General features: G+C 54.8%; 1 protein-coding gene across 8 annotated transcripts in view; it reads right to left on the bottom strand.

The window, feature by feature from the left end:
- Positions 1 to 2419: 2419 nt before the first annotated feature.
- The window catches only part of PASK (PAS domain containing serine/threonine kinase), a 37978-nt gene continuing 19698 nt past the window's right edge, over positions 2420 to 20699 (bottom strand). For 6 of the 8 annotated variants that reach the window (XM_057744427.1, XM_057744426.1, XM_057744424.1 and 3 more), the window contains 8 exons: positions 16670 to 18024; positions 15524 to 15705; positions 14948 to 15115; positions 10853 to 10978; positions 10632 to 10766; positions 7563 to 7762; positions 5211 to 5344; positions 2420 to 3691 (listed from right to left, as the gene is read on the bottom strand). In XM_057744427.1, the coding sequence (XP_057600410.1) occupies positions 3435 to 3691; positions 5211 to 5344; positions 7563 to 7762; positions 10632 to 10766; positions 10853 to 10978; positions 14948 to 15115; positions 15524 to 15705; positions 16670 to 18024 (2557 nt within the window). In that variant the 3' untranslated portion in view covers positions 2420 to 3434. Of the gene's footprint in view, positions 3692 to 5210; positions 5345 to 7562; positions 7763 to 9145; positions 10247 to 10631; positions 10767 to 10852; positions 10979 to 14947; positions 15116 to 15523; positions 15706 to 16669; positions 18025 to 20699 lie in introns of those variants that run through there. The other 2 variants (XM_057744428.1, XM_057744430.1) reach the window with 2 other exon arrangements.

Here is a 20699-nt window from a genome sequence, read left to right on the forward strand (position 1 = left end):
GAAACCGTCACCTCGCTCAAACCGGCCACCCCCGTGGTCCAGCAGCAACCTCCCCGGGGAAGGCAGGGCCCTTCCCGGCGCAGCTTCATGTTGAGGCGGAGGTCGGGCGGGCTGAGGAGAAGGGAGTCGGTCCCGGATACAGTCATTTAAGATGTGGTGTGAGATTTGCATGCAGCATGAGTATCAGTGACAAGCTGAAAGGAGAGTGATGGGTTCCGGCATACAAAACGGAGTCTGGCGGCCGCGGAGGGCCGGGTCTCCGCCCCTCTCTGCACCTGAGAGCCTGAGCTCTGCGCTGCACCGGTCCCAGGGACAACCCCCACCTGCTCAGAACAGCGCCTGCCAGCGCAACTTCATGGCCTCAAGGTCTCCCCGTACAACCACGCAACCATTTCAGACTCCAGCCAATCCTTCTTTGTCAAGCATCCTTACTTCTTGCCAGCTCCAACTATAATTCTTGATAAACACACACAGTCTAGAGGTGTTTAAACTATCCAAAGGAAGTCCAGAAGTCCTTACAGTTTAATAAAAAAAAAAAAGGAGGCGGGGGGGAGATTTCCTCTTTGGATGAAATCCAGTGATGTTTCAGCCTAATTTGCATTCACTCTTAAATTTGGGATACAGAGACTAATCTTTCAAAAGGGGATAGTGGTGAAAAAGAAAAAAAAAGGTGTGCTTTCAATTCCACCAATTGTTAAGCCCAAATCTTAGTGTGTAAGCATTTCTTCTTGTTTTATCTACTTGTTCCTGAACTGAGAAAAAGGACTTGATTCTTGCATGGATACAGTTTATAGAGTCCTCTTCGCCAGCCACTACACTGGGTGCTAAAACACATCTTTTTACAAAAGAATTATATCAAAGGAAAGGAAGGTTGTAAACTGTGTGGAACCAGAGAATTGGTTGTTTTTGTTGTTTTGGTTTTTTTACCCTAATTTGCTTCTTGAAATATTCAGCTGACAGCGCTGCAAAACAAACTATGTTAATGCTTTTACACCCAATATCTAAGAAAATTCTTGTGTGCCACCCATGCTGCCTGGAAGGAATCACAGAACCTAAACAGGGATCTAGCTCTAGAGACAGTAGTAGCTGGGATGCAGGGATCACTCAAAAACATCGACAGTCTCTTCAGTGCTCTGGAATCATACCTGGGGAGGAAAATTTGTTAGCACCTGCCTCAAAACTTTTCTATCTGGATTGTCTGTGCAGAGAACATTCTCAAAGTGTTCAGACTTTCTACTGCCATCAAATCAGATGACTTTTAATTACTTTTTCTTATGGAGAAGTAACAGTTCTTGGAGACCTAGAACTTTGCATTCTCAGCCCATCACACACTTGTCTGAAAAAAACATTCTGTAACTTTTGTGTTATAAGCGTCATAAAAACTACAAAGGAAAATATTTGAGTTTTTTTCACTCTTGAAGAGTTCTTAGAACATCAGGAGACTCACAGTTGGAGGAAGTTCCCTTGTAAGTCTCTTGAGATGTCAGGGAGACTTGGGCAGCACTTCCTAAAGGAAGGGGACAGTGATAACCTGTATCCTAGCAGTTGAGAATAAAATTAACTGTCATCTGAGCATCCAAAAATATAAAGACAGTTGCATGCTTCCTAAATGCACACTAGAAACTGAGCACAGGATCATACTAGAGGCAGCCTGGCCCCTGAGCATCTTCCCAAGAGCTCTGGGCAGGAGCCTCGGCACCTGCAGAAAGTGATAACGTGGGAAAAAGACATGGGAGGTGGGGGGCTCTTGGTTTTGGTTTCTTCCTGCTATTTGAGCAGGGTAAAAAAAGAAAGGTTTCCCTCTGACCCCAACCACTCCCTCTCCTCCAACACAGATGCAAAATAGAGGCTGGATTTCCTGTGCCTGAACTAGCTGACCCTGTTTCAGAGGGGGATGGATTGGAGCCTAGAGGAGAAGAGCCATCTGAGTGTGTGAGAGCTGTACCAGGACCTAAGCAGGAGTGGGAGAGGGACAGTCAGGGCTGGACACCCCCACATAGTCATAGGGCCCTGGGGGGGGCCCTGGGAGTGGATGCCCCCCACATAGTAACACAGGGGCAGTCAGGGCTAGACGCCCCCCACATAGTCACAGAGGGGGTCCCTGGGGCTGGACGTCCGCACATGGTCATGGGGAGGGGCCTGGACTGGCTGAGAAGTGCTGGGTGTCGTGGGTGGACAGCAGAGCATAGACAGATGATGGGCCGGTCCTGGTGAGCTGTGTACAAGGAGAAAGGGAATGCCTGAAACACCACACCCTCTAGTCTCCTTAGACCAAGCAAGCTACAGAGCCCTGGGCTCACCCACAGGAGGGACCCCCAAACTGACCACGACTGAACCTCTCTCCAACCATGGCAAGTGAAAAGGCACAAACGGAAACCGGCATTGTAGAAGAATCACATGGTCCAAGTCAGAGTAATTGTATACTAACAAAATTGCTTTAATTTGGAAAACATTCAAGGAAATAAATTAATGAAATAGTCTGGTCATTTGGCGAATAGGTTCTACACATTCTACATATCAAACAAGCATATACCAAGTCAGAAGAAACAAACAGGCACAAATACAAAAGTGAAAGAGAATGAAAAACCTCTTGTATGCCTTTTGGAAGTTCACAAATTAAAAGCCCTTTAATAGTACAAAATTCAATTGAACACTAAATGTTTTTTCAAGGCCACGAAAAAAATGAATTCCAAGTCTATTTTATAACCCTAAAATAAGGCAGTATCACTGGCTTCTGTTCTAACATTTACCAAGCTTGCACATGAGTTTTTAGAAGGTGAACTGGGCCTAATTCTTGAGAACCTACTTTCTCTGAATGGAAGGGGACTGAATACAACATGACTTCCTGAGAGGAGAGCAGTGGGGAGCTGGGTTACCCGGCGGTTAGGGGCCTGGGACGCACGAGGCCCTGGGCAGCTCCGGGGCCCGAGCCACTGCACTCAGGCTCCCGCCCTCTGGCTCCAGACCAACAGCAGACAGAACTCTACTCTCTAAAGAAAGAAAAAGATACCGTATCACTTGCCAACAACAAGATACTAAAATACTTTGCTTCTCTCTGGAAGAAAGAAGCAAAAGACATCAGAGGAACCCTTCAGAACCCAACTGGCAATGTTCTAGACTCCCCAGACCCTGCTGCGGTGCTGCAGGGATTCTATGTCCAGAGCCACAAACACCGCTCACTGGCTCTGAGCAGCAGGGACCAGACACACGGGGCTGCTGCTCCCACCTGTGGCCTGGGGTCCCCAGACCATCACACTCCCCGTCTGGGCCTTCTCCTCCCCTTCAGCCCACTCAGACCATCGCCCAGCGGCACTTATCAAACCCTGAGCCCCAGCCCTCAATCCCGTGTGTGGGTTCCTCCTTGCCGGGGGTGCCCAGAGCACTCACCAACCTTCTAAAGCACCTGGTGGTGTTCAGGGGCCTCGGAGTCTGTCTCAGGCGATGAGCCAGCTCCGGGCCCTGATATTAGTGTCCAGGGCAGCACAGAGGGAGGCGCCTCGCCCACCCCCAGACCCAGGAAGCAGCCTCGGAACCGCCCTCTCACCTGGTTTGTTTACTCGACACACCTCCTCCCAGGTGTAGTCAGCCAGGTTCACGGGCTGCATCACCCAAGGGTCTGTCACCAGCTTCTCCAAGGTGGTGCGCTGCTCGGGGACAGGCTGCAGCAGCCCAGACAAGAGGTTCATGAGATCTGGGAACAGAAAGGCGTGTGGCCAGGGACTGATGGGAGGCCCTGGCTTGGGGCAGGTGGAGCCCATTTCACACATGCAGGTCCTAGGTCTGACTGGCAGGAGATGGCCCTGGATCGCCCCCTTCTAACTAGCATTCTGGGGGTTCTGGAATGTGGGGCCCCAGCTCTGCTTCAAGAAGGGCTGTGGGAGATGTTTGCTGCCTCTGAAATGAAAGCTTGGAGCTCGAAATCCCACCTCACTCACTACACCAACGTGCAGCAGCGCCTAGCCTGGGCCTGCCCTGGGGCTCGGGTTAGAGCTGTGGACACACGGATCATGTGACAGGAGAGGGGAGGGAGTGGCTGGCAGTGGAGCCCCATCTCAGTCCCTACAAGACGGAAGCAGGAGCTCTGAGAAGCACCCCCAGCCTTGAGTCTGGATCTGGGTCCCATTTCCTTGAACAGTGGGGGTATCACCTCAGCCAGGGCCACTCCAAGCCTCACCATAGCAAGCGAGCGAGCCTGCAGAGCAAGCCCCAGGGGCGGACCAAGCCCCCAGGGCATAGCAACAGGCTGCAAGAGCCAAGGTATGGCAGGAATCCAGAACGTCAGCAAAGCTCTACAGACCTACTAGGCTGCTCCAGACTGAATTGTGCTCCGCCCCGCCCCCCCATTCACAATGTGAGGATATTAGGAGGTGATGAGGCTTAGATGAGGTGATGAGGCCCACCCTCACAGCATCAGCTGAGACACCCTTATCAGAAGAGACACGGGAGAGCCTGCCCTCTCCCTCTCTCTGCCACGTGAGGATGCAGGAAAAGGCAGCTGCCTGCAAGCCGGGAGCAGGGTTCCCACCAGGAACCGAATCTGCCAGCACCTTGACCTGGGGCGCTCAGCCTCCAGACAGTGAGAAACCAATGTCTGTGCTTTCAGGCCCGCGTCTGTGGCGTCCTGTCAGGGCAGCCCGAGCAGCCTGAACCCAAGGCACGGACTTGAGGCCTGAGGACGCATGTCCTCACTGCCTGTGACGGTAAGTGATCACTCTGGAACCTCACGATGCCACGACTGGGAGACCTCAGAACCCTGTGGTCCAGCTCCCTGGAGCACCTCCAGGTGTAGGGCGGGAGGGGCCCACTCCAGGCCCGCCTCCCCAGTGGTCCTCACTGCAGATGCAAACAGCCACTCGTGGCCCTGAGGGGAGCCAGCTCACAGCAGCTCGAGGTGGGACAGAAACCCCCAGGCTCCACTCGAGCGGCCTGGGGGTCAAGTCCATCCTTCACCCTCTCCCCCAGGTGACCTTGCAGTCCCTGCCATGGCCACGCTCAGAGGCTGCTAATGTGTATCCCTCAGAAGAGGCCCCTATGGTCCAAAGGGAAACTCCCCTAAAAATGAAGTTGCAATATTTAAGGTCACATTCAAATGGTCCTTATGTTCAGATCAAAGTCTGAGAAGAATGGAAAAGACACAGGTGCACTGCTCTCGAAGACAGGAAGCAAGTGCAACGCTGGCACCTGTCCACCCGCCACCCACGCAAGCTCACCTTCCGACACCAGGTACGGGGGGTTTATCGCAGCCTCCACGGTCTCCTCCAGCTCGCAGAAGGGGTTCTCCTCAAAAATCAGCGTGTACAGCGTGACTCCCATCGACCACACCTCCAGCTCTGGCCCTCTGTAACTGCAGGAGGAAGAGGCAGCACTCAGGACGCCAGGCCAGCCCCGCACGTGAGCCCGGGAACCCCACAAGTCGCCCGAGAGCGGCTCCCAGCAAGATGCGCGCACTCCTCGACCACGTCCGCAGGGCCAGCACATCCACCCCCGCCAGGCGCCGGCCACAGGCTGCAAGGGAGAGGAAATGCAAAGCCCCACTCAGGCAGCTGAGAGACCACGTCAGGAGACGGCATGGAGACAGAGCAGAGTGTCTCCCTGGGGGGCTTCCTGGAGGAGGTGGAGAGAAGGCCTGGGAGTGCAGCAGAGCACCAGGCAGCAGGGGCCCTGGGGAGCCACAGGTGGCTTCAGGACAGGGTGGCGTGCCCTTCAGAGAGACCTGAAGGGTGCTCAAGGCGAGACTGGCACAGGTGAGCATCCTGAGGCAGCTGTAGCAGGACGGAGGCGAGAGTGAAAAGGGCGAGGAGGGGGGTGCAAGCATCGGGGAGACAGCGCCCTGGGGTGCTCTTCGTTATCTCCCGTGGTTATAAATACCTTCATCCCAGCCACCACTTCCTGGGCACCTGTGGGAGGCAGCGCTCTGCCAGGCATTTACATGTTTCCACCCTAATCCTCACAGCAAACCAGCAAGATGAATACCACCTTCGCTCTCCGCAGAAGGGGGGAAGCCACAGCTGCACAGGCATGGGAGCCAGGTCAACGGCCCCCACACACCAGCACCCGTGCTGCCCACTGCGCCTGGTCCCTCAGGTCTGGAGCTCGGAGGCGGGGGGGGGGGGGGGTGCATCTTCTCACCAGACCATGAATTGAGACAAGATGGCAGAGAGAAACTGCTAAGAGGGACATCTCACAGGACAGAGCCTTCTGCCTTCCAGGGGCCACAGAGAGCCTGGGCACATCCAAAGGCAGGAAACCAGTGGCGGGGCGAGGCTGCACCCCAGGACAAGGAGGGGTCATGAGGACAAAGGACAGACCTCAGGAAAGTGAGGGGATGAGAGAATGCTACAGCCCGAAAATCAGATTTGGCAGTTTCTGTTTTGTGCCATTTATGTTTCAGAGAAAAAGATTTCAAGAATTTTGGAGGCTAAAGAGAAAAATCCAGTAGGCTAGAACAGGGGCCAGCAACATATGCTGTAAAGCGCAAAACAGGAAATATTTTAAGCTGGGGCCACGTGGCCTCTGTCACCACGACTCCTCTCCACCAGTGCAGCACAAGCACAGCCACAGACACTACGTGAGCCGACAGACGTGGCCCTGTGCCAACAGGACTGCACTTATAAAAACAGGTGGGGGGCCGGATCTGCAGCCCCCCAGAGTAGAACGGCATGAAACTGAGAGGGAGGAAGCAGACTCCGTGAGGACAGGGTGTAGAACCGGGCGGTGAAGGCCCTGTGACACTCTGGCGTCAGTCCCTCTAACCACGAGCCCTCCTGGAGAGACTCATCCTAACCACCCCTCTCCACAGGATGCGCAGGTGGCACAGGAGAACGCCGCAGTCCGGGCTAAGTTCATTTCATACGTGTGAAGACACACTTCGTTTACACGTTGACAAGAGATAAATCCGTGCACACGCAGCAGCAACACCGAGCGCCGCTTCCACGCAAGCCCGCCAACCCCTGAGCCACGTCAGCGTCCTTCCCTCTCCTGGACCCCTCACAGGCCACCCTGGCTCAGATGTGTAAACGTGGCCCACCCCCCGGGCTCATTCTCCCTCTCTGCAAGAGCAGGAGGCCCGGCCCACCCGCAGCGGACGCGGAGTCGGGCCAGTCAGCGACCGCGCCTCTGCCAAGAGTGGACCCAGCCTCAGCAGGGGTCCTCTGTGACAGCACCTTTCCTGTGGCTTCAATTCTTACATGACCAGCCCGAAAGTACATGACTGGACTGGATTACTAGCTCGGTCATCAAAATAAACCAACAGAAAGAAATTCCTCTTCACTCATTTGAAGAGTCCCAAGTTTGGGGACACTTTTTATCTTTCTCTGAACTTGTAATCATATCAAACTCCAAACATGAAAGTTGAGAAAATACTATAATGAACCCCTGTACGTCCCCCCACTTCCCTTGACCGATCTTACTTTTCCTGCCTGCCCACTTGTTTTCCAAAACATACTTTTATCACTCAATACCCTCGTCACAAAGAGGCACAAACTGAAACCATTTCCCCCCAAAAACCCCACCAATCACAGGTCGGATGGGGGTGTGAGAGCAGGCGGCAGTGAAACACCTACGGGTTTCCCATGAGGACTTCAGGGGCGCAGTACTCAATTGTGCCACAGAAGGTATAGAAGAGCTTGCCCCGCTCCAGGTAGGCGGCCGAGCCAAAGTCTATGAGCTTGATGGTAAAATCTTCAGCAATCACGATGTTCTCGTCCTTGATGTCCCGATGAACGATGCTCTTGGAGCGCAGGTACCCCACTGCTGACACCAGCTGAAATCAGGAGGCCACAGGGCACTTTTTAAAAGGCAATTCAAGTAGGACGTGCATTTAAATTAAGGACTGACAAGAAAAAAAGAAAAGAACAACAAAGAAAAAAAAGTTCTCTAACTCATAACCAACTGGTGACAGGTAAGAGGCTGGATGCTGCAGAGAGCACCCAGCTGAGGCGGACGAGAGGCAGCCCCGGGCAGGGTGCTCGCCGTGGCTGGCACGTGGCACCCGGCACGTGGCACCCAGCACGCCATGCGGCAACACAGATCGAAGATTCTTCTCTTTCATTTCACTGCTATTATCGTTATTTGTGATAAGGACACTTAAGACAAGGTCTACCCTCTTAGCATTTTTAAGTACACCACGCGGCATCGCTGTAAGCTACAGGGACCATGCCCTACAGCAGGTCTCTAGGACTCACTCATCCTCTGTAACTGAACCTTTGTATTCCCTCAGTGATGCCCTATTCCTCCCTCCCCCAGATAAATACATGATGTTTACGTTCTCTGTCCGTGTGCTACCACGGAAACCTCCCCAGCAGACATTCACTCACCCTACAACACACAGAACCGCCATCTTGGGAGGAAAGACAGTTCACAGCAGACGCTACAAAGACACACGGTGGGCACTTTAATGCGCGTGGGTTGGTTGCACGGGAGGTGGCCCTAGAGCAGGCCTGAATACAGCACCTTTGGTGCACCGTGAGGGACCGTGATCCGCCCAGAGCTCACGCGGCAACTCAGGAGCAGAGCTGGGAGCAGAAGCTAAGTCTCCAAACCCGCCCTTCAAGGCTCTGACCCCTTCTCCAAGAGCAGCACTGAGTGGCAGCCACACGTTCCGCACCGTGTGGGGAATTCTCAGCTACGTGGACTTGGAGTAACTCCCCAGGAAACGGGCTTCACGTCCACAAGCCAAGTGCATCCGTCTCCACTGTGAAGGGGTGAAAGCACTAGAAGATACTGCTGTCTGCCCACACGGCAAATCTGGTGACAGACATCAACAAGAGTAGCACCTCGGTTAAGTTTAAGTAAGTACTACAACTTCTGGCCCCATTCATAATGTGGACACCAAGTGTACCAATCAACATAGTGATTTCACAGATGTAGTCAGTCATTGAGATCATTAGAGACCATTCGATGTTTACAAATGAGTATCTTTGAGTCAGAAGCAGTAGTTAATGGCAGACAAATTAAGCTGAAGTAAATAACTTTAACAAGATGAACGCACATCTATATACACATATATGCAAACATATACATTCCTGCACATTTATAGACATGCATGCACATGCACGTGTACACACATACACCGTGTGCACACATACATGCACACCTACGTGTATGCACATGTATATGTACACACATACACACACGCACAGGCACACGTGCACATCAGGATCCAGTTGGGAAACAGAAACCACACATTCGTGTGAACGTGGAAGGCTTCGTCGAGGTTTATTAACTACAAACTGGTGAAGAAGCTGAATGGGAGGAGGAGCTGCTAACGGCACAGGCGAGCAGTGCGCCGAGCACACCCACGGGTCCAGAGCCGAGACGCAGTGGACACGGACGCCGACACCGTCCGCACGTGTGTGTGTGTAGTAACGCGGTTCTGCAGAGCTGCGAGCCCGTGCTCACATACAGCAGCACTCACTGTGCACACAGAGGGACAGAGGGGCTCAGGCACTTCCTGCAAACGCCGAAGGGTACTGAGCACGAGAATGACGAGAATGACACATGTCAGCAGCCTCGCGCTGACAGGCAGGGAGCAGCGGCTGGCAAGGGACCCTGACGTGACGTCACACAGGCACTGTTTGCCGTCTCTGATCCGTTTTCAGAAACGAACCTTTGCCATGAAGTAAAGCAGACGTGTAAATGACCTTCCAAAGTAGGGAGGGGGGAGAGGTGACATTCTTCAGGCAGAGCAACAATGACCGAAACGTAGAAGCAGATGCCTGAGAAATTTAATTTCAGAAGTCCAGCAACTCCTGGGAGTTCACACCTTGAGGAAAAAATGTCAATTCGTGGATGCTGTCATTAGAAGGTCAGCGCCAGGAAACGGAGAGCAAAGCTGTGAGCTGGTCCCACCCCCCTTCCCAGGGATCTTTCTGTCTTTTCCAGGGAGCTAGGAATCTCCTGGAATAGAACTACCACTTTCTTAAACTAAAACAAGAGTTGTTGTCTCTCTCTCCTCCGACCCCGCCACCCAATTTCTCTCTCTCATGAGACACCTTCTATGTCACCCGTCACTCTCTCCAAAAAATAACAAATGGACTAAGATCAATACGTAAACAGACACAAAAGAGACCGAGACAAATCCTGTAAAATGAGATGGCCAGACCTGCAACCTCTGCAGATTAATGAACTGGACAGCCACGTCTGTGAAGCACCGCCTGTGGGCAGGACTCGTGTGTGCTGCACAAGGGCCTCCGAGGCCCTCTCCGCCGCGGTCCCCACAGCCACATGATGCAGCACTAGATGATCTCTACGTACAAACGAGCAGTGATTTCCAGTGGTGGACAAGGATTCAGAGCAAATGCACAGGCTCACAGCCCAGTCTGTTAGCTCTGCGGGTTCATTTTTGAGATTGGCATGGACGTTGTACAGATATAAATAAACTTCAGTCATCAAACCCACATCCCCGATCATTCTAGGATGGTACCTGGCCTCGTTCTTCCTTCCCAACCTCACTCTCTCTACTTTAACCACAGAATTCTCTTCTCAAAATGCATATCCTACTCAAGAAAATCCCCAAAGCAAAGGCAAACCCAGCTCACAGAGACAACAGAGTGTGTACCACTGACCCCTGCAGCCCTGGACCCAGGCAGCCCAGCCCACGCTCTCCCCCGGCGGCTCCGGCCTGCTCTCACCTGTCGGAAGATGTAGCTTGCCAGGGGCTCATCGAGGCTGGGGTGGCGGTCAATGAACGCAAAGAGGTCCAGGCCGGAGCCGTGCTTCTCCATCACCAGCTGAAAGAACCCTTGATTTTCAAACACGTCCAGTACCTGGAAAGAGACAAAGCTGGGTCTGGCCCTGCCGGGATACATTCAAGACAACACCCTCGAGAACTGACACGACCACAGCTCTCCACCTTGATGATGTTGGCGTGCTCCACCCTGGACAGGATGGCAATCTCTAAAGTGACTTTCCCGAGTTTGGGATCCTCAATCCAACAATCCTCCAAAACCTTCTCCTTCTTAATAAACTTCACCACCACCTGCGAGGAAACAGAGGAGACATAGCTGCGGCCACTCCCACCATCTCTCTAGCAGCCCGTCGTGCCTTTACCTCCACCCTACCCCTCACCCCACCCCCGCTGAGCCCCAGGGACACGCAAGAGGAAAGCCAGTAACAGCCAGTAACAGCCCCCCAGCGCGCGGAGGCAGAGAGGCAAGTCAGCAGCAACCAGAAGTGCCGCACAGACCTGCCCGATGTGCACAGCGGGCTGGGATAATGGAGGGACGGGCAGAGCCACTGGAAAGACAGGGTGCTCCCCACAACACCCCACATCACCCCAATTTCTCAACCGAGTGCTGGATGTTCTGGCCAAGAAAATGAAACAAGAGGCCTAGGAACTAGAAAAAATGATCAAAAACCATCATTCGTGTTGATTCTAAGAACTAACCAGAGAGTTCAGCAAGACAGATGGACCCAAAATAAATATAAAAAAAGGGGGTGTTAGTCAAGTGGAGTGTGGAGCAGGAAGGAAAGGCGCCTTTAGCACAGGAAACCAACACTGCGAGTCCCCGCACAAGCGCCCTGCCCCCGACAGGGCCCCTGCTCCCAGGACAGCGCAGGGCAGGCGGTGAGCGGCAACCGCAGCCAGGCCTGCTCTGCACTTCGGCAGGAGACCCCGAGCCAGACAACAGGATCCCCGCCCTCACGGGGCTCAGCGTGTGTGGGAGGCAGAGGGAGGCAGAGGATACACAAAACGCGCCACGGGTCAGGGCAAGTGAGGGCCGAGAAGGAGCAGATGAACCGGGAGGTGCTGGGGCCGGGGAGGGCTTCCTGAGGAGGCCGCTCTGAGGGGAGCCGGGGGAAGGCACTGCAGGCAGAAGGGAGGTGGGGTGAGGTTCCGTGCAAGGCAAGCAGGCGGCGGGGGGGTGGTGATACCACGGAGGGCTAGGGCAGCAGCAGGAAGACCAGTGAGGCGCTTCCGCAACACCCAATCACCCCGCAATAATCAGGAGAAAAGGGTGGAGGCTTGCGTGCCAGCATGTGCGTGGCGACAAGCAGACAAGCGCGGCAGATGCTTCACAGGGAGGGTCAGCATGATGTGACAGGTCAGGTGAGAGACGTGAGGGAAAGCAAGAAAATACGGGCGGAAGCAAGGCTGACGGCCAGAGGAGCCACAATGTGGGGTTGCCGGGCACTGGGAGGAGGGCCAGGCCTGGGGAAGACGGCCGAGTCAGGGAGGATGGCAGGGCACAGGGAGGACGGCCGGGCACAGGGAGGACAGCTGAGTCGGGGAGGACGGCCAAGTCAGAGAGGACGGCCAGGCACAGGGAGGACGGCCAAGTCGGGGAGGATGGCCGGGCACAGGGAGGATGGCCAGGCACAGGGAGGATGGCCGAGTCGGGGAGGACGGCCAGGCACGGGGAGCATGGCCGAGTCGGGCAGGTTTGGGGAAGCTGCACACGGCACAGCTCGAGTTCACATGTTTGCAGGGAGCTGCCCGCTGCCATCCAGCTGCAGGGTTTAGGGAGAGAAGAAGGAAGGCTGCCTCCACCGCCCCCAGACACACCTAACCTAAGCTTCAGGGGGAGGAATTAACAGAACAAAAGAGAAGAATCCTCTTATGGTAAAGAAAACTCTAAACATCCAGGTCAAAGCCTTACCAAGTGTCGAGGAAGAATACAGCAGACACGGCCCCCCCCCACACCCCCCACGCACACCTACACACCCACCCACGCCCACACACACCCCCAAACGCGCACACCCCCACACACACACTCACGCCTACACACACACACCCAGACACACCCATGCCCCCACACGCCCCCACGCCCACACCCACACGCACACAACCGCACCCACACACCCAGGCCCACCCACCCCCCCACACACCCACCCCCCCACACATCCACACCCACGCCCCCCCACACACACACTCGCACACCCATGCCCACACACACGCACGTGCACACACGCACAGAAATTACACCTTGGTGAAATTTCTGAATTCCAAATTACTGGCAGTAAATTTCACCTAAAAATAATGGTAGATGACAATAGACACCATTATGTGTCTAAAAAGTTCTGAGAGGAAAAAGGCCCATCTCCTCTAAAATAGGGGGAAAACCACATCTTAATACATGTAACGATTCCAAGTAGAACACCCATACATTCTTCCTAGAAAAATTAGTAACAAATACTTTCCAGCAAATGAAACATGAACACAGGAAAAAGAAGAAACTGGATATAAAAACAATGGAGGTTTAACAAAAGCAGGACAAGACTTGTACACTGAAAACTATAAAACATTGTTGAGAAATGAATACAACATTGTTAACCAACTGTATGCCAATATAAAATAAAACTTTTTTTAAAATAAATAAAATAAAATTTAAAAAACATTGTTAAAAGAAATTAAAGATCTGATTCAATGGACAGACATCCCATGTTCATGGATCAGAACTGATATTAAGATGGAAACACCCCACAAATCGATCTCCATCTGTCCTGAGAACTAGACCCTAACCCTTAAAAGTCTACTTTCTGATTAGCTGCTTTATTTAATAATGTATTGGCCTCATCATATTTAAATTGATGTCTCTGTTTTCTGAAAGGCAAAATTACTCACGTGGCTTTTTTTTAAACCAAGAGAAGAACTCTGGGGCTCCTTTCTTCTTCCTTAGGTATCAAGGTCTAAAGAAACCCCCAGAGCTTATCAGGTCCTTGATCCAAACCAAGATTGAGAAGATCTGCCTCAAACAAATTAAGGATGACAACAGAAACTGCAGAGGGAGATGGCTCAGGAACGCATGACACCCAGAGCAGCAGGTGTTTACCCTCCAGAAGGTGGCCGAGTACACTCAGAACACTCAGCACTGCACAAGCTCTCATCATTAAGTAACAGCTTAAATACACACATTCAATCCAATAAGCTAGAAAAATAGCAAAATTAACTCATAGAAAGTACCAGAAAAGAAATTTAAAGAAAACAAAACAAACATTTGATAAAAAGTAAGCAATTCTTGGGCAAGTCTAACAAAGAGAAGAGAGTGTGACGACAAGAACAAGGACAGCCATGGGGACAAGACTCGCCACAGAAACATCTACAGACGTGACGTCACAGGCGCTGGTCACCGCCAGTGTCCCCAACTCTGCACTCCCCACGTGACTGACAGAAAAGAAAGAAAAAACACTTACACTGGAATATAAAGGAAAAAAAACCCAAATTAAAAATGTTAGCAAGCTAAATTCAGCAACCCATTAAAAGAATGTTATAATGAAATCAAGGACTGAGTCTACGAATGGAAGTTGACTGTTGTTATTCATGTATTAATGGAGGAAACAGGATACGACCATCTCCACAGATGCTGAAAAGACATCTGATAGAACAACACTCATTCTTTAAAAAAAAATTTAGTCAACTGAGATAAAATGAAGTATCCTCAAACAAAAGATGTCCACCAAGAAATAAGAGGAGCCACTGGAACTGACAGAGGGCCCCCAGGAGGCCGGGCAGCATACCTGTTACTCCTCACGGCTCTGCAGGTCCTAGCCAAGGTGCCAGCAGGAAGGAAGAGAGATGAGATGTACGTAATAGAGAAGGAGACAGAACCGTCACTGCCGGCAGAGGAAGAAAACGGAAAGGACCCGCTGAAAATCACTGAAACCAGCCAGGCTTCCACACAGACCCATGAGGCACCAGCACAGCATGCGGCTCTGGTAAATTCCAGACACGACGAGAAACCACCGGGGTGAAAGGGTCCCCATCGGCCCTCCCAGGAACGGCAGCCCAGGCCCGGGGACACCTGGGTGGCCTACGGGGTTCGCAGGGACAGGCAGTAAGGTCACCGGGACAGCTCCCCCAAATTACAAAATGCCAGGCAACGACACACCTCATCACAGCGGGACGTGGCAGGGGGGCGGCGGGTCTAACGTGTGTCCCCAGGACGAGGCGCGCGGCGGCGCAGTCCGCCCCCAGCATGCAGACCCCACCCCTGCAGGAGCCCCGTACCTCCTTATTCGCTTCCTTGTCCACTGCCGTCCACACGAAGCCGAAGGCCCCGCTGCCGATGGGGCTGAGCGTGCTGTACTTGCGGGAGTACGCGCCCTCGCAGGCCGCCAGCCCCTCCAGCTCCGCAGCCTCGGGGGGCTCCTCAAACCAGGGTTTGGTTCCAAGCATCTGTGAACGCAAAGGCAGGTCTGAGGGGCCACGTGCGCGGCACCAAAGGGCTGGGGCAGCGGCAGGCGGGCCACTGCCCCGCCACCCCAGCAGCTGTTCAGGGACAGCAGCCCCCACGCCCTGCGCGGCCCCTCCCCGCTCCTCCCAGGCCCACGGGCTCTCCGGCCTGAGACCGGCTCTCCACGGGGTACGCCGGGGGCCTCGACACGGTGGTCCAAACTGGCACACACCTGGACCCCACCAGCCACACGGAGCACGTGCGGGTTTGAAATCCCACCTGTGACTTGACACTCACACGGACGGTTAGGAGACAGACCCTGAACAGACCCTCTTCCCATCCCAGAGGACACAGAGAGATGCCGATCGGGAGAGACGGGCGCAAGGCAGGAGCGGACCGCAGACACCAACCTCCCCCAGGCTGGCTCCCGACAGCTCGCAGGTGGAGTGGGCGGAGCTGGGCAGGCTGGCCAGGAGCAGGCAGGTCCGCAGGGCCGCGTCCAGGTGGCCGTGCAGGAGGTCCTTCACCAGCCAGCAGCAGAACAGGCTGGCTGAGCCCTGGAGCTCCACCCGCTTCACTTCGAACTGCACACCTGAGGAGGGGAGATCAAACGCCCTGCTGAAGTCACCACACAGCAGCTTCACATCCCCCAGAGCAGGATAAAGCCAACAGACAGCGCCTGGGGCAGGGCAGAGGGCACCGAGCCTGGAGAAGGGCAAGGCTGAGGCTGGCAGCCGCATCACCTCCGCCTGGCGCGTCCCTGGGGCAGCCGGAGGCCAGGGGACTCAGGAGAGACCCACCACCAGCCACCGACTCGGACGAGCCTAGAAAACCCACCCCCACGCCCTCCACAGGAGTCTGGCTCAGAAGCCAAGCACACGCGCCACCCGACTGCACACCACGTGCACACTGTGTGCACGTGTGCTGACACAGCCTCCTGGAGCAAACGCAGGGGGGTTTACAGGTTATTTTTTCTTCTTTTTGTTTATATTTTCTAACGTTTCTGAAAATAACATCTATTACTTACATAACTTTTTTAAGGTTAGAAAAAAAGCCCTAGTAATCGACACTATGAAATCAGCAACGAGGACACAACTGGCTGAAATATGGCTCCATTAGGAAATCAGGAAAATAAAAAGGAACAAGTGAAGTGGTCTGATGGCCACACACCCCCAAGGGCAGAGATTCCGAGACTAAAGCAGCCTGAACCCCAACAGCACACGGAAAACCACCACCAGCCGCTCAGCCACGCATCTCCCTCCTGGTGTGGCCACTGTGGCCCTGGGCCCCCAGGAGCCCACCTCTGCTGCATCACACGGAGGGGTCTGGGACCCCGGGCTGCCCCCTCCCCAGCACACACACGTGTAATCCTAACTTTCAAGAAGTAAACTCTGACTTCAGGTTCTTTATTTAACATAATACATCATTCCTGCCGAAACCCTTCCGGGGGTGAAGCCTCATCAGCCGCCAGGACGAGGAAGCCCCGCAGCCCACTGTGCCGTGCGCTTGGGCAGTGAGGCAAAGGGAGACCACCAGCCCCCCAGCCCCACACGTACTCAGCTGTGAGCCGTCCCGGTGGTAACAGCTCCCTGCGAACGTGCCCTCCTGGATCTCGTGCTGCAGGGCGGCGGCCCCGAGCGGCGCAGGGCCAGCCTCTCTCACGGGCGTGGAGGTGACCTGGAGGCCCGGCCTGGGCTCCTCTGACGGACACGCATCCACAGGGCTGCCTCCCGACACAGGAGGGATGCAGCCCGGGCTCTCTCGGCCACTCGCGTCATAGTGTTCGGGGGATACCAAGCAAGTCTGCGACGGTCCTGTTCCATCCAGTCCCAGACGGCGCTCACGGAACCGCTGGCCTTCACCGAGATCAAAGTAAGTGCCAGCCAGCAGTAACAGCTCCCGGTCGTCCAGGATGTCCGACCTCTGCCTGTGCAAACTGCTCACGTCCACGTCAGAGCCCACCAGCGAAGGGGAGGGGGTTCCCCCGAGCTCAGACGCAGCACAGGAACAGTTGGAAGAAGTTCGGTCTGTCCACTCACTGAAAACGAGTTCCTTGAGGTTCCAGTAAAAGGAATTCTCAGCAGACTCCCGGGCCTCCACGGCACCGGGCAGGTCAGTGGCGAGGGCATAGCAGGCCGAGGAGCTGCCCGAGCGGCCGCCATGCAGGTCTGTGCCTCCCAGGTCACACAAAGATGTGGGGGCAGAGGGCGGGCACCGCTCCACAGGGACCAGCTCCGCGTAGGAGATGCCCTGAGGCCCCGGGAAGCTCGCTGCGGACAGCTGCTCCTTAATCAAGCACGTCTGCAGCTCCTCTCTGTCCTCCCTCGTCCCCAGCCACGGCTCATCCAAAGGAGGCGTCGAGAACAAGAGCTGCACCGTCCCCGGCGGGCAGGGAGCCGAGTCCGGGCTTCCCCACTGCGCACTCCACTCTCCCTCAAATCTAGGGCCGTGCTCCGGGCAGCCCTGCCCTCCTGGCCACCCCTCGGCCTGGGGCCTGGCCTTGGTGGCGTCAGCCCTGTGGCTGAAATCACTGGCACTGCTGCGGCCCCTCCGTCCCACCTGTGCCTCCTGATAAGGGTCACACCTCTCAACACCGCTGCTCGTGTCCACACCTGGGGCTGCCGTCTCAGAATCTTCATGGGAAGCATGTGGTTTTGTGTCCACTGGGTCAGACCTGTTTCCTCCCAGAAGGTCCTGCCTGAGGCTCTCTTTCTCTAAAACAGTGTTCCACTGGGCCTCTGGTGATGACCGTGGGCCAGGGGCTGACGGGCTTCCCTCTGGCATGTCTCGCTGGCCCTTGGGCAGTGACTGTTCCTGGGCTGGCGGGCTTCCTTCTGGGATATTTTGCTGGTCTCTGGGCAATGACTGCGCCCTGTGAGCTGGCCGGGTTCCTTCCACGATGCTGTCCACCCTGGGGATTGTTACATGGAGGACACAGTCACGTAGGAGCCACAGAAGAGTCAGAAGAAGAGGCCACATGGATCCCCCTCAATCAGAGACAAGCACAAAGCATTCAACATCATAAACTTATGAAAGAAAGACTAACTTTTATAACAAAGTTAAAAACTGAAGCACCAACTCACATATTCTCCAGATAAATCCACCCTTAGCAATGACTTACCCAAGAATGCCAGTGAGTGCCTCTGCTCAAGGCTGTGGTCAGCATTCTCACTTTGGGGTTGGGGGACCCCGACAGCCGTGCACAGCCTCTTCCTGCCCGTGGGGTGGGAGGTGCAGGAAGAAAGGAGAGGAGGGTCTGGATGCTGCACACGGTAAACCACGACAGCTACAAACACCATCAGGCCTCGCAGCTCACACAGGCCGGGACAGGAGGGGCAGGAGGCTGGACGAGCCAGGGCACAAAGCCCCCACGTGTCCACACGGGCGGACCACGGAGGAAGAGGCCACCACAGCCCACCCGGCCATCTGCGGAGCCAAGGACCTGCGTCCAGACTCCCCACCCTGGCCCGGCCGCCGCCGGCACCCACCAGGCACGGTGGATGGTGCTAAGCGCCGGCCCCGCGTCAGCCCCAGGCCAGACGCTGGCACCAAGGCCAAGAGAACATGGCCACGCCCAGCCCGGCTGGGGGGCAGGCGTGCGGCCATCTGGTAAATGTTCCACCAGAGGTTCCTGAAGAGGCATGCAGAGGAAGGCGCCCACTCCAGGACGGGCCCCACAGAGAAGGCCACGGTGAGCGGAGCTCTGAGGAACAGCAAGAGTTTCCTGGGAAACAGGAGGATGGAGGGGGCGGGCCTGCCGAAACCAGGCAAGGGTGATGCACGTCACCGCTACGTCACCTCTGTCTCCCCCAGCTGCCCACCCCGTGCTAAGAGGCCAGCCCTGGGCCTGTCTCTGGGAGCTGCACAGCCTCCACGGGATCAGCAGGTGAGTCCACGGGTGAAGGAGGGAAGGAAGATGGTAACTGGCCCATGAGAGACACAGATCACACACTGAGAACCACAGACCAAAAACATCCAGCTAAGAGGAAAGGCAGGAACCAGCCCATCTAGTGGAACTTCCTCGTTGCCCCCTGGAGTCCCACAAGATAAAGCCTGTGCACTGCACTGAGGACTGCTCAGCAGATGCACCACGGCTAACACATGCCCACCTCACACAGGCCGCACCCCCAGGCAGCACAGAATCCTCCCTCCTCACTGTGTGTGCGCACGTGCGCACACACACGCACGCACACACACATCCAACAGGGAGAGCCCGCAGTCCATGTTCACAAACCACCGTGCCCCCTGGGCGGGGCCGGCTCTGGGGCGGCGCTGCTGAGAACGGTCTCCGAGACGCACACAGTGTGTCCAGGCACGCACACACCTAGGACCATGTGCGCAGGCACATGCGCCTGTGTGCCACACACGGGCATCCTGAGTGCAGGGGAACGTGGCCAGAAGGAGATCCCCGCTGGCGGCAGCTCTCTCAGGGATCTCTGCTGTTTACCACCACTCTTCTCCACGTAGAACATGCACGCTCACGTAGGACATACTGAAAACGTAATTTCAAGGTGACTGGAAAACTAGGCATGTCCATAAATCTCACACAATGGTGAGCAAAAGAAGCCCTAGATAAGGGACTGCCTTTGGTGAAGTTCAAGGACAGGCACCTCTGAGCTGAGTCCTGACTCCAGGGCAATGCGGGGCACTGGATGAAGCGGCAGTGGTGCCTCCCAGGGTGGGAGGAGAAAGGCCCACCCAGGCTGGCACATTACTGTGTGCTATGTGTCAAACAGCTTTTTTTAAAAAGAAAAACTGGTTGAAAACACATGAAAGTGCCACACACGACAGAACTATGGTAACTGAGCAAGTGGACGTTTTATTTCTACTTCCCTAAATTTTCCATATTGTACCTCCTCTCCTCTACATTGAACACTTTCTTATTTAAAAACACAGTACAGGGAAAATAAAATACTTTAAGGAATCAAGATGGTGGAGTAGGAGGACGGGTGCTCACTCCCTCTTGCAAGAGCACCGGAATTACAACTAACTGCTGAACAATCATCGACAGAAAGACACTGGAACTCACCAAAAAAAACACCCCACATCCAGAGACAAAGGAGAAGCCGCAATGAGATGGTAGGAGGGGCGCAATCGCATTAAAATCAAATCCCATAAAGGCTGGGTGGTCAACACACAAACTGGAGAACAGTTGTACCGGAGAAGTCCACCCACTAAAGTGAGGGTTCTGAGCCCCACGTCAGGCTTCCCAACCTGGGGATCCAGCAACGAGAGGAGGAATCCCCAGAAATTCAGACCCTGAAAGCCAGCGGGATTTGACTGCAGGTCCTCCACAGGACTAGGGGAAACAGAGACTCCACTCTTGGAGGGCACACAAAAAAGTGTGCTCACCAGGACCCAGGGGGAAGGAGCAGTGACCCCACAGGAGACTGAACCAGACCTACCTGCTGGTGTTGGTGGGTTGCCTGCAGAGGTGGGGGGCAGCTGTGGCTCATCGAGGAGACGGGGGCACTGGTGGCAGGGGTTCTGGGAAGTGCTCATGGCCATGACACCTCCCAGGGTCCGCCATTAGCCCCACCAAGAGCCTGTAAGCGCCAGTGCTAGGGAGCCTCAGGCCAAATGACC

Source organism: Hippopotamus amphibius, chromosome 8, assembly GCF_030028045.1.
Source record: "Hippopotamus amphibius kiboko isolate mHipAmp2 chromosome 8, mHipAmp2.hap2, whole genome shotgun sequence".
In the NCBI taxonomy this organism is placed as follows: domain Eukaryota; kingdom Metazoa; phylum Chordata; class Mammalia; order Artiodactyla; family Hippopotamidae; genus Hippopotamus; species Hippopotamus amphibius.